Here is a 13,528-nt window from a genome sequence, read left to right as displayed (position 1 = left end):
AGAGGACATTTCTCAAAAAAGTACGATCTTTGTCCCCATGTGCAGTTGCAAACCGTAGTCTGGCTTTTTTATGGCGGTTTTGGAGCAGTGGCTTCTTCCTTACTGAGCGGCCTTTTCAGGAAGATGTCGATATAGGACTCGTTTTACTGTGGATATAGATACTTTTGTGCCTGTTTCCTCCAGCATCTTCACAAGGTCCTTTGCTGTTGTTCTGGGATTGATTTGCACTTTTCACACCAAAGTACACTCATCTCTAGAAGACAGAACGCGTCTCCTTCCTGAGCGGTATGACGGCTGCGTGGTCCTATGGTGTTTTACTTGCGTACTATTGTTTGTACAGATGAACGTGGTACCTTCAGGAGTTTGGAAATTGCTCCCAAGGATGAACCATACTTGTGGAGGTCTACCATTTTTTTTCTGAGGTCTTGGCTGATTTCTTTTGATTTTCCCATGATGTCAAGCAAAGAGGCACTGAGTTTGAAGGTAGGCCTTCAAATGCATCCACAGGTACACCTCCAATTGACTCAAATGATGTCAACTAGCCTATCAGAAGCTTCTAAAGCCATGACTTCATTTTCTGGAATTTTCCAAGCTGTTTAAAGGCACAGTCAACTTAGTGTATGTAAACTTCTGACCCACTGGAATTGTGATACAGTGAATTATAAGTGAAATAAGCTGTCTGTAAATAATTGTTGGAAACATGACTTGTCATGCACAAAGTAGATGTCCTAACCGACTTGCCAATACTATAGTTTGTTCACAAGACATTTGTGGAGTGGTTGAAAAACAAGTTTTAATGACTCCAACCTAAGTGTATGTGAACTTCCGACTTCAACTGTATGTATATGGGTAAGGTGACTAGGCAACAGGATATAAGATACAGAGTAGCAGCAGCAGCTTGTATATGAGTTTTATGTGTAGAGTCCGTATAAATCTATCTGCATATTATTTGTGAGTGAGCAGATGGAGTGATTGAGAGTGTGTGAGTGTGTAGGGCCCTGTGAGTGTGCATAAAGACGGTGCAAAAATAAAAGGTCAATAAAGATACAAGGTTAACTCCGGTAGTCCGTGTAGCTATTTTGTTAGCTATTTATCAGTATTATTGCATTTTCCAGGGCTCCCTTCCACTCCGCCTGATATAGATGTCCTCGATGGCAGGGAGCTCGGCCCCAGTGAAGTAGTGGGCTGCCCGCACCACCCTCTGTAGCTTCATGCGATCGAGGGCAGTGCTATTGCCATACCAGGCAGTGATGCTGTCAGTCAATATGCTCTCAATGGTACAGCTGTATAACATTTTGAGGATTTGCCAGCCCATGCCAAACCTTTTCAACCTCCTGAGGCGCAAGAGGCGCTGACGTGCCTTCTTCGCCACTGTGTGCGTGTGTTTGGAGATGAATTCTGAAGTGATTTGTACAGCAAGGAATTTGAAGCTCTCGACCTGCTCCAATACTGCCCAGCCTATGTGAGCAGGAAGTACAGGAGAGGACTAAGTACACACCCCTGTGGGGAGGGTCAGTGTGGTGGAGGTGACGTTGCCTACCCTCAACACCTGGGGTCGGCCCGTCAGGAAGTCCAGGATCCAGTTGCAGAGGGAGGTGTTTAGACCCTGTGTCCTAAGCTTGGTGACGAGCTTGGAGGGGACAATGGTGTTGAACGCTGTGCTGTAGTCAATGAACAGCATTCTCACATAGGTATTCCTCTTATCTAGGTGGGTGATGGCAGTGTGGAGAGCAATTGCGATTGCGTCATCTATGGATCTGTTGGGGTGGTATGCAATTTGGACTGGGTCTAGGGTGTCTGGGATGGCGGAGTTAATGTGCCATAACCAACCTCTCAAAGCACTTCATGATTACAGAAGTGAGTGCTGCAGGGCGGTAGTCATTGTGGCATGAAGCCTTTGAGTTCTTTGGGACAGGAATGATGGTGGTCAGCTTAAAACGTGGGTATTACAGACTGGGACAAGGAGAGGTTGAAAATTACTGTGAATATTCCTGCCAGCTGTTCTGCGCATTCTCTGAGAACGCGCCCTGGAATACCGTCGGGGCCTTGCGCATTTATCCGGCTTACCACAGTTTCCCTGTGGGTTCGAGCCTTGGGCTGCTGTGATTCGTTGACGAGGCGGCACGCAATTGCGCATTATCAAGCCACAGCAGGTGCCCTGTTGTTTTGGACTTGCATTCCTTGTGAGTTCTGGCATTCGACTCCTTAGGTGTCTGTGTGAGCCTTTTGGAACTGGTAGGGTCTATGGACTTGGGCCGCCGTGGACGGTGTTAGGCAGCATTTTGTGGTCAATGTTAGGCAGCATTTTGTCAGGGTTACCACAGTTTCCCTGTGGGGTTTAGCCTTGGGCTGCTGTGGCAGTGTGCAAGTACACTGTTTCCAGGTTACTGCATGTTTTTTGTGGGTTTGATCCTCTGCTGCCGTGGTTCATCGACTCTGGGTGATGCTATGTAGCGAGCATGTGCGCTTTACCAAGTCATGACAAGTGTTCTGTTGTTTTGGACTTGCGGTTCCTTTTGACTTTTCAGGCATGTATGTTAAGTATTGTTCCTGGAAACGTGGGGTCTATGTACTTGGGCTGCAGTGGCAGCGTGTCAGTTCGCATAGCCAAGTTGCAGCAGGTTCTGGTTCCCTATATGGGGCTGTGACAGTTTAGGCCTCGTGAGGCTCAGTTCAGGGTTCTCGGGTAAGTATTAGGGGGAAAATGTGGCTTCTGTAACGCCTTTTTGGAGCCGGTGAAACCGGTCAGCTTGGGCTGCCGTGGGCCTCCTAGTTTGGTACCCTTTGAGCCAGCTTTGGGCGTGATTGAATGTCCCCGTAGTATGTTATACCGAGTGACCGACTGAAAGGGAAAGTACAGTTATGAATATAACTACTCTTCCCTAAAGGAGAGAACTATGTATAACATATTTTTTCCCCGCGCAGTCAGGGGATTTGGGCTCGCTGAAGAGCGGTAGTGAATTGAGGAAATGAATGTGAGTATGTTATACCTCGTTCCCTCCTTCAGGGAACAGTATTTATATTCAGAACTGTACATGTTCTTATTGGAGAATTTGCTCCCCACTGAACACGAACATGGATAGGGCCCTTCTGGCAGGTAGTGTAGTAAGAGGTTGCCCTCTTTTTTTTTTTCTTCCCTAGTGTAGCCAGTGTTTAAGTTGAAGGTTGACATTTTGTGGAAGGCGTTCGAGCCCCTGTGTGTCTGACACTGGTTCAGTCTGGTCAGACGGACATAGCTGCTCATCCTCCGGAGAAGGAGTAGGAGGAGTCAGGACTGCCTGCACGTGCTGTAATTTCTGTCTTCCCTCTCTCTCTCTCTCTCTCTCTCTCTCGCCCACCCTCCCTCTTGCTCTCGCCCACCCTCCCTCTTGCTCTCGCATCCTCTACTCATTCATCTTTCTTTCTCTTCTACTCATCCCTCTCTCCTATTCCTGTCTTTCACCATTGCCTATCCTCCTCTCAAGTCTCTCTCTTGTTATCGCCATAGACCAGTGTTTCCCAAATAGTGGGTCACACAACCACAACCAATACCTTTAACTATCTGCAGCCTCATTAGTTAACATGATCGTTGTTCTATTGGTATTGTCCCTCACAGGTGAATCAGACACTCGTATCCAGGAAAAGCTAGAGACCAAGGTGTGGGACCCTGACAACCAGCTCAAAGACCCCCAGATCGACCAGTTCCTGGTGGTGGCTCGGTGAGTGTCCCCTGTCCCCCTCCATCTGTCACAGGTTGCCCTGGTTACGTTACAACCCGGCCCTGTTGCTATGGAGGTTCTTGTCGTCAGGACCTTGTTGTCAGGGTAGCACAATCATTTCCTTTAGACATATTTGAATGATCTTGCCTAAGCGCTGTAGTAGCAGGAGGACCCCAGTCAACACACAGCATGTTCAGGCCCAGGTCTGTTTTTGGAGGGAATCGCCATAATGTAGTGAATGACTCCTTTGTTGATTACATCAAGCTGGAGTGCCATCTAGTGGCCATATGATGGACATTCACACATTTACAAAACCGCATCTGATAGGGTGTTTTTGTGTAGGCTTTTTGATAAGTTAGGAATGTGTGTGTTTCAGTGCTGGGTTTGTCATAGATTCTAATGATGATATTTGATGGTTGTGTGTTCCAGTGCTGTGGGGACGTTTGCCCGGGCCCTGGATTGCAGCAGCTCCATCCGTCAACCCAGCCTGCATATGAGTGCTGCAGCAGCCTCTAGAGACATCACACTGGTGAGACACACACACACTTTGTCCATGTTCCATGGTGACTAGACAATCAGCAATGTCTCTACTACCCCTAAACTAACGGACATCTACCTTGCCCTAATTAGTAGATGTAATGTACATTGTATCGAAATATATATCTAATACTATATACAATATCACATATTTACAAAACACCCGACTAAGGCAACCTGTGCCTAAATCTCCACTATCTAATCTCTCCCCGTCGCTAGTTTCATGCGATGGACACCCTGCAGAAGAACGGCTACGACCTGGCGAAGGCCATGTCCACGCTGGTGCCGCAGGGCGGGCCGGTCCTCTGCCGTGACGAGATGGAGGAGTGGAGTGCCTCAGAGGCCATGCTGTTTGAGGAGGCCCTGGAGAAGTACGGCAAGGACTTCAACGACATCCGCCAGGACTTTGTAAGTAGTGAACACACATCTCAATGACACACCTACGGTCCTTCATCCATGAATCCAATGTTCATTAGGGCACACAATGGAAAATGTTATTAAACATTTAGCCACGAAAGCAAAATGAGCGCTTCTTATTGGACAAGTCCAGGATGCTCCTACCTTTTTTGTGTCCGTTTTTTTCTCTCGTTTGGATACCTTCCATGTTGTCATGATATACACCTATGGTGTATGTTCTACTGGTCACAGATGGTGTTGATGGTGATTCTGATATGTGTGGTGTTTATTTTCATTTTCATTTTTTTAGTTGCCGTGGAAGTCACTAGCCAGTGTGGTCCAATTCTACTATATGTGGAAGACTACTGACCGCTACATCCAACAGGTAATTCACAACACCTCCTGTTCTCACCTCTCAATAAGAATATAACATGGTTTGTCTTCTTCAGTTGTTTCACTGATGTATAAATAGTAGTTTTAATGTACACTACCAGTCCAAAATTTTTTACATTGTAGAATAATAGTGAAGACATCAAAACTATGAAATAACACATATGGAATCATGTGGTAACCAAAAAAGTGTTAAACGAATCAAAATATTTTATATTTGAGATTCTTCAAATAGTCACCCTTTGCCTTGATGACAGCTTTGCACACTCTTGGCATTCTCTCAACCAGCTTCATGAGGTAGTCACCTGGAATGCATTTCAATTAACAGGTGTGCCTTCTTGAAAGTTAATGTGTGGAATTTCTTTCCTCCTTAATGTGTTTGAGCCAATCAGTTGTGTTGTGACAAGGTAGAGGTGGTATACAGAAAGATAGCCCTATTTGGTAAAAGACCAAGTCCATATTATGGCAAGAACAGCTCAAATAAGCAAAGAGAAACGACAGTCCATCATTAGTTTAAGACATGAAGGTCAGTCAATACGGAACATTTCATGAACTTTGAAAGTTTTTTCAAGTGCAGTCGCAAAAACCATCAAGCGCTATGATGAAACTGGCTCTGATGAGGACCGCCACAGGAAAGGAAGACCGAGAGTTACCTCTACTGCAGAGGATAAGTTCATTAGAGTTACCAGCCTCAGAAATTGCAGCCCAAATAAATGCTTCACAGAGTTCAAATAACAGACACATCTCAACAGCAACTGCTCAGAGGGGACTGTGTAAATCAGGCCTTCATGGTTGAATTGCTGCAAAGAAACCTCTACTAAAGGAAACCAATAATAAGAAGAGACCTGCTTGGGCCAAGGAACACGAGCAATGGACATTATACCAGTGGTAATCTGTCCAAGGGAATCGGTCTGGAGTCCAAATTGGAGATTTTTGGTTTCAACCGCCGTGTCTTTGTGAGACGTGGTGTGGGTGAACGGATGATCTCCACATGTGTAGTTCCCACCGTAAAGCATGGAGGAGGTGGTGTTATGGTGTGGGGTTGCTTTGCTGGGGACACTGTCTGTGATTTATTTAGAATTCATGGTACACTTATCCAGCATGGCTACCACAGCATTCTGCAGCGATACGCCATCCCGTCTGGTTTGGGCTTAGTGGGACTATCATTTGTTTTTCAACAGAACAATGACCCAACACACCTCCAGGCTGTGTAAGGGCTATTTTACCAAGAAGGAGAGTAATGGTTTGCTGCATCAGATGACCTGGCCTCCACAATCCCCCGACCTTTACTCAATTGAGAGTTTGGGATGAGTCGGACGACAGAGTGAAGGAAAAGCAGCCAACAAGTGCTCAGCATATGTGGGAACTCCTTCAAGACTGTTGGAAAAGCATTCTAGATGAAGCTGGTTGAGAGAATGCCAAGAGTGTGCAAAGCTGTCATCAAGGCAAAGGGTGGCTATTTGAAGAATCTCAAATATAAAATATTTTGGTTTGTTTAACACTTTTTTGGTTACTACATGATTCCATATGTGTTACTAACATTTTCATAGTGTTGATATCTTCACTATTATTCTACAATGTAGAAAATTGTAAAAAAAATTAAGAAAAACTCTTGAATGAGTAGGTGTCTCAACTTTTGACTGGTACTGTACTTGTTATTCCTGTGCTAATTTATCAAATGTTTATACCCTTTCAGAAACGACTAAAGGCAGCAGAAGCAGACAGCAAGCTGAAGCAGGTGTACATCCCCACCTAGTGAGTATCAGTCCGAACTGCACTAACCTCAATATACTATCCTTGCATCAAATACCATAATGACACATTTTCCCCTCCCTCCAGCACCAAACCCAACCCTAACCAGATCATGGCTCCTGGTAACAAGCCCGGCATGAACGGGGCCGCTGGCTTCCAGAAAGGACTGAGCTGCGAGAGCTGCCATAGTGAGTACACGTGTGTTTTTGTGTGTCTTGAAAGTCTCTCTGTCTCACTGTACTGATAAATGCATGTATACCTGTGCATGACAGGACGTTAACTTTGTTACTTTTCTGTAATAATGTTTTCATTTTCTTGTTGGGGGGAGGGGCTACATGCACAATACACAAATTCAGATACTTGAATAGTTGGCTTGCATCAGAGGCAAAAAGTAACTAAGTTTAGTATGTGTGAAGAGAGGGGAAAAAAGTAAAGAGTTGAGCCTCCACCCCCAACCCCACTCATCCAACATGTCTCCCTCCAACCACCCACCTCCCGCCCCATCACTCGGAAACCATGTTTTCCACCCCTTCCCACCCCCCCTAGCAACCCTCCCCATACCACCCCTTCCCCGTGGGCCTGAATGCAAAGAAAGTAAAACAGATGAAAATGTGTACATTTACATTGCCTTCAGAAAGTATTCACACCGCTCGACCTTTTCCACATTTTGTTTTTACACCCTGAATTTAAAATGGATTCAATTTAGATTTTGTGTCACTGGCCTACACACAATACCCCATAATTTCAAACAGATATTATTAATTACACTTTGGATGGTGTTTCAATACACCCAGTCACTACAAAGATACAGGCGTCCTTCCTAACTCAGTTGCCGGAGAGGATGGAAACCACTCAGGGATTTCACCATGAGGCCAATGGTGACTTTAAAACCTTTACAGAGTTTAATGGCTGTGATAGGAGAAAACTGAGGATGGATCAACAACATTGTAGTTATTCCACAATACTAACCTAAATGACAGAGTGAAAAGAAGGAAGCCTGTACAGAATAACAAATATTTTCCAAAACATGCATCCTGTTTGAAATAAGGCACTAAAGTAAAACTGCAAAGAAATTGGCAAATACTTGGCAAATACTGACTGGTTTTCTGATCTATGCCACTACCTTTAAAAAAAAAAAGGTATCTGTGACCAACAGATGCATATCTGTATTCCCAGTCATGTGAAATCCATAGATTAGGGCCTAATGAATTAATTTCAATTGACTGATTTCTTTATATGAACTGTAACTCAGTAAAAAAATAAAAATGTTGCATGTTACGTTTTATATTTTTGTTCACTGTGTGATAATTCGTAAAAATCCAAATAACTTCACAGATCTTCATTGTAAAGGGTTTAAACACGGTTTCCCATGCTTGTTCAATTAAACATAAACAATTAATGAACATGCACCTGTGGAACGGTCGTTAAGACACTAACAGCTTACAGACGGTAGGCAATTAAGGTCACAGTTATGGACATTTAGGACGCTAAAGAGGCCTTTCTACTGACTCTGAAAAACACCAAAAGAAAGATGCCCAGGGTCCCTGCTCATCTGCGTGAACGTGCCTTAGGCATGCTGCAAGGAGGCATGAGGACTGCAGATGTGGCCAGGGCAATAAATTGCAATGTCCGTACTGTGAGATGCCTAAGACAGCGCTACAGGGAGACAGGACGGACAGCTGATCGTCCTCGCAGTGGCAGACCACATGTAGCAACACTTACACAGGATCGGTACATCCGGATGGCAACAACAACTGCACGAGTTACACCAGGAACGCACAATCCCTCCATCAGTGCTCAGACTGTCCGCAATAGGCTGAGAGAGGCTGGATTGAGGGCTTGTAGGCCTGTTGGAATGCAGGTCCTCACCAGACATCCCCAGCAACAACATCGCCTATGTGCACAAACCCACTCTCTCTGGACCAGACGGGACTGGTAAAAAGTGCTCTTCACTGACGAGTCGCGGTTTTGTCTCACCAGGGGTGATGGTCGGATTTGCGTTAATCGTCGATGGAATGAGCGTTACACCGAGGCCTGTACTCTGGAGGGGGATCGAGGTGGAGGGTCCGTCATGGTCTGGGGCGGTGTGTCACAGCATCATCGGACTGAGCTTGTTGTCATTGCAGTCAATCTCAACACAGTGCGTTACAGGGAAGACATCCTCCTCCCTCATGTGGTACCCTTCCTGCAGGCTCATCCTGACCTGACCCTCCAGCATGACAATGCCACCAGCCATACTGCTCGTTCTGTGCGTGATTTCCTGCAAGACAGTAATGTCAGTGTTCTGCCGTGGCCAGCGAAGAGCCCGGATCTCAATCCCATTGAGCAAGTCTGGGACCTTTTGGATCGGAGGGTGAGGGCTAGGGCCATTCCCCCCAGAAATGTCCTGGAACTTGCAGGTGCCTTGGTGGAAGAGTGGGGTAACATCTCACAGCAAGAACTGGCAAATCTGGTGCACTCCATGAGGAGGAGATGCACTGCAGTACTTAAAGCAGCTGTTGGCCACACCAGATACTGACTGTTACTTTTGATTTTGACCCCCCCCCTTTGTTCAGGGACACATTATTCAATTTCTGTTAGTCACATGTCAGTGGAACTTGTTCAGTTTATGTCTCAGTTGTTGAATCTTGTTATGTTCATACAAATATTTACACATGTTAAGTTTGCTGAAAATAAATGCAGTTGACAGTGAGGACGTTTCTTTTTTTGCTGTGTGTGTGTATATATATATATATATATATATATATATATATATATATATATATATATTCTTTTTTTTTGTATATCTTTTTTCTGTTTGGCCTTTATATATTGTTTATTTGTATGTGTTGGGCTTTAGCTCAGATTATTCTTTAGTCAAGTATATTTGTCCAGGCCTCAATTGTTTGTTGCCTATCACCATTCATTCTCGCTGTTGATAATTCTGTTAACTTCTAATAGTAACTGTATCCACTGGCGAATTGGGAGAGTGAGGGGATTGCCATCTAAGAGCCAACATCTTTTTTGCAGCAGCGCTGCCTGCCAGCAGTAATCGTCTCTGATTTATTGATTTTCAAGGAGCTATCATCGTTAAGTAACATAGTAGATGCAAAGTATTGAAAATGTACATTCATGCACTTCGAACTGAATTGTGTAACTTTGTCCCAGAAGCATTTAACTGCAGAGCACTCCCACATCATATGGGTTAGGGGACACTGAACATTTGGGAGTTGGGGCAAATTTCATTGTGAAACGTTTCCTTGGTGTTAAATACAGTCTGTGAACAAACTTAAAATGTATAAGTTGATGGTTTGGATTACGGGATGCGAAGGTCATATTTTTCCATATTCAATTTCAGTTAAAGGGTTGTTTTATATTCACTTAAATCTGTGGAACATACTTTTTTAATGACTAGCTCAGAATATGAGCTTTCCAGAAGTTGTTTATACATTATAGAGATCAGTCCTTTCGGGAGCCCAGATCATTTTTTATGAATCCTATCATTGGATGGTTCGGTAGTTGGGTTTTCCATGTGACTCCATAGGCCAGCAAAGTAGACCTAAGTTATACATATAGAAAAAAGGAGTTGCCTGGTAATGTCTTTCAAATCTAGGAATGTTTTCAAACCATTATTGTCCATGATATTGACATGGGTACGGATTCCACATTTGGACCATTGGGGGGGATGCAAAACGCCGCCCTCCAGATCGCAAGGCATTATTGTGAAATATTGAAGTATGGGATTACATTGTTTTTACATTTTGTGCCAAATAGAGATTGTGTGAGCAATAATCGGACCAAAGCGTAGTTTACATTGTTTAAGGGATATAGTGAGCTCCAAAAGACAGTGACACATTTCTGTTGTTTTGTCTCTATACTCCAGCACTTTTGGATTGGAAATGATGCAATGACTGAGGTTAAAGTGCACAGTGTCAGCTGTCATTTTCATCCATATTGGGTGAACCGTTTAGATATTCCATAAGTAGAGATGGCGTCCTCCATCGGGGTCTTGAGAGGCAGATTTTGTTAGTTATTTTATATCTTGAGATGGAGCTGAATTTGTCTATGATCTTCAAAGCATTTGGGAGGGATTGAAATACATTGTCTAGATAAAGTAAGATATCGTTGGCGTAATGAGATGGCGTGATCCGTCGAATTGTGACATTGGTGTATTTTCTTTCGACTGTCTAATTGCCTGGGCCAGGGCTCCTTAGACAATACAAATAGTGTTACTTTTCTGATGAGCTAATATAAACGCTTTGCCTCTTCCAGCCGCCCAGTCAGCACAGTGGTACGCATGGGGTCCTCCCAACATGCAGTGCAGACTGTGTGCCTCCTGCTGGATCTACTGGAAGAAGTACGGAGGCCTGAAGACCCCCACACAGCTAGAGGGCACCGCAAGATCTGTCTCAGTACGTCTGCTTTCACTAACCAGCTTCCCTAAACCTGGATGCATCTCAGTAGCCTTAAGTGGTTTCCTTTCCTTTATCTACATTGGACAGGGAAGAGTGCGTTCATATTTATATTTCATAATTCCTGGTGGGCATCCACCTTGTTGCTTTCAACTATCCTGTGTTATCAGATCATTACAGCGGCAGGAGACGAGGAGAGGAAGCCACTGTAGACTAGTGAGATGGTCAGTGCTATCCGGCATCCTTGGGTCGTCCCTAATCTAACCCTTACCATAACCATTTAAAATGTCAACTTCAATGGGGTAGGGACGTCCCAAGGAGCCCTGATAGCACGGACCCTATTGAAATGTACCCACTGAACTGAGTCAGTGTGACCAGTCATGATATTTCAATATGTTAACTTGACTCTTTTGACCCCTCCTCAGGAGTCCACTCCGCGCGGTCACATGACCCGCCAGGAGGTGCAAGGCCTGTCCCCGTTCACGACGAGCGGGGGGCGTGCCAAGCTGCTGGCCAAGAACCGCCAGACGTTCATCCTGCAGACCACCAAGCTGACGCGTATTGCCCGCCGCGTCTGCACTGACATCCTGCAGCCCCGCCGCGCGGCACGCCGCCCCTACGCCTCCATCAACGCAAACGCCGTCAAGGCTGAGTGTGAGTAGAGGAGATAATTTATACACACACACACTGTGTATATATAGACACCCACACAGACATGCATTACATGCGCACACACACACATTATACACAATCAGACACATGATTTTCACATATGCACTGCTTATTGTCATCTTTCTTTTCTTCCTCAGGTATGATAAGGCTTCCTAAAGCAACTAAGGCCCCTATAAAGAACCGTTCGATCCCTCGACCACTGCTGGCCACCATAGTGAAGGAACTGGGTAAGAATCCACCAACCACCAGAGAGCTCCTAAGAGATATTTTATTTATTACTTCTCAAAATAGCATTGTAAACTCTTGGCACTCAAAACACTTGCCTGTAGTTTTCCCCTACAATTCTCTTTTTGTAGTTGTATGTCAATTCTCTTTCAATACTCTTTATAGCTTCAACGGGATAGTTAGGCTCCTTTCTATTTTAAGTGGCTTGATTTTGGTTTGTGATTGGTCCTCTCCTGTCCTCTCCCTAGCCATCCAGGCTCCACTCAAGCTGAAGGCCCCCAGAGGCGCTCCCACACCCATCAACCGTAACCAGGCCAACCAGCCCCGCGGGGGATCAGGCCTGCTCGGGAAGAGGCCCTTTGACAGCAGCGTGAGTACTCTTCAGTCCACACTCACACACACACACACACACACACAAAAACACACCACGACCACACCACAACCACCATTTTGACTTCCCCTATCTCTCTGTCTGTCAAACTATATATGTGACACTGACAGGTTCTTGTTTGGTATAGACAGCCTGTTATCTTTCCTCTGTGACTGTAACCTTGGGTGGTGTCTCCTGTCCCTGTCTACTCAGACTGTGGAGAGGGACAGACTGGCACACTGGTTCTTCTGTAACAGTGGGAGATTCACTGACTAGAGCCCGACCGATAAATCGGTTGACCAATATCGTCGGCCGAAATTAGCCTTTCACTGAAATATTTGTATCGTTTTTTTAAAGCGCGGATATTACATACATAGAATAAACAAATACGTCTGCTCATTTGCGTTTTTTAAATATTTTGCCTGAAGAGGGCGCTCTACCAGCTGCTCATTGAACATCATTCAGCCCTAGGTCACAATGTGAGAGTAGGCATGGTGGTTTGACGGTGAGTAGCTTGTTACAGGCAGCGTATTTGAATAAGTAAATAATCAAAAGTACACTTCACCATGCAAGCAGCCCAGTCCTCATCACATTCTCACTTAGTTAACGTAGTTAGCTTAGCTATCTAGCCAGCAAGGTAATTAGCTTAGCTAGCTAGCAATCTGTTCTACTTATGTGCTGACACTGGACTGGTGCCAAAGTGAACACTTGTCCTTGATACAAAAAGAACACTGTTACTGTCTGGGCCTATTATGTTAGCTAGTGGGTTTATTTAGTTTGTTTTCCGAAATATGCAATCTGAAAAAAGTGAGACATTTGCCACAGATCAATCATTCAGGCCATGTGTTTGCGTTCATTATGAGATGAGTAACTAATGTTAGTTAGCTAGCTAAATTAGAATGTGTGACTAAAACCAGTGCGGCAAACATTTGCCTGCAGTGCCTTGTGGCTCAGTTGGTAGACCATGACGCTTGCAACGCCAGGGTTGTGGGTTCTATTCCCACAGGGGACCAGTACTAAAAATGTATGCACTCACTACTGTAAGTCACGCTGGATGAGAGCATCTGCTAAATTACTAAAAAAAAATGAAATAAAAA

The 13,528-nt window shown here is 44.7% G+C and overlaps 1 protein-coding gene across 2 annotated transcripts in view; it reads left to right on the top strand.

Annotated features, from left to right (window-relative positions):
* Positions 1–13,438, top strand: part of LOC121554174 (metastasis-associated protein MTA2) — a 37,595-nt gene extending 24,157 nt beyond the window's left edge. The window contains exons 8-17 of one of the 2 annotated variants that reach the window (XM_045214501.1): positions 3,596–3,698; positions 4,128–4,227; positions 4,455–4,643; positions 4,942–5,016; positions 6,718–6,776; positions 6,861–6,961; positions 11,025–11,164; positions 11,590–11,818; positions 11,974–12,063; positions 12,310–13,438. In XM_045214501.1, coding sequence (XP_045070436.1) covers positions 3,596–3,698; positions 4,128–4,227; positions 4,455–4,643; positions 4,942–5,016; positions 6,718–6,776; positions 6,861–6,961; positions 11,025–11,164; positions 11,590–11,818; positions 11,974–12,063; positions 12,310–12,515 — 1,292 coding nt within the window. In that variant the 3' untranslated portion in view covers positions 12,516–13,438. The remainder of the gene's footprint in view (positions 1–3,595; positions 3,699–4,127; positions 4,228–4,454; positions 4,644–4,941; positions 5,017–6,717; positions 6,777–6,860; positions 6,962–11,024; positions 11,165–11,589; positions 11,819–11,973; positions 12,064–12,309) is intronic. The other variant, XM_045214502.1, reaches the window with a different exon arrangement.
* Positions 13,439–13,528: the final 90 nt, after the last annotated feature.

The sequence above is a fragment of the Coregonus clupeaformis genome, unplaced genomic scaffold, assembly GCF_020615455.1.
Source record: "Coregonus clupeaformis isolate EN_2021a unplaced genomic scaffold, ASM2061545v1 scaf0270, whole genome shotgun sequence".
Lineage (NCBI taxonomy): Eukaryota > Metazoa > Chordata > Actinopteri > Salmoniformes > Salmonidae > Coregonus > Coregonus clupeaformis.
The sequence above is the reverse complement of the archived record's forward strand: the minus strand, read 5'-3'. Positions and strand labels throughout refer to the sequence as shown.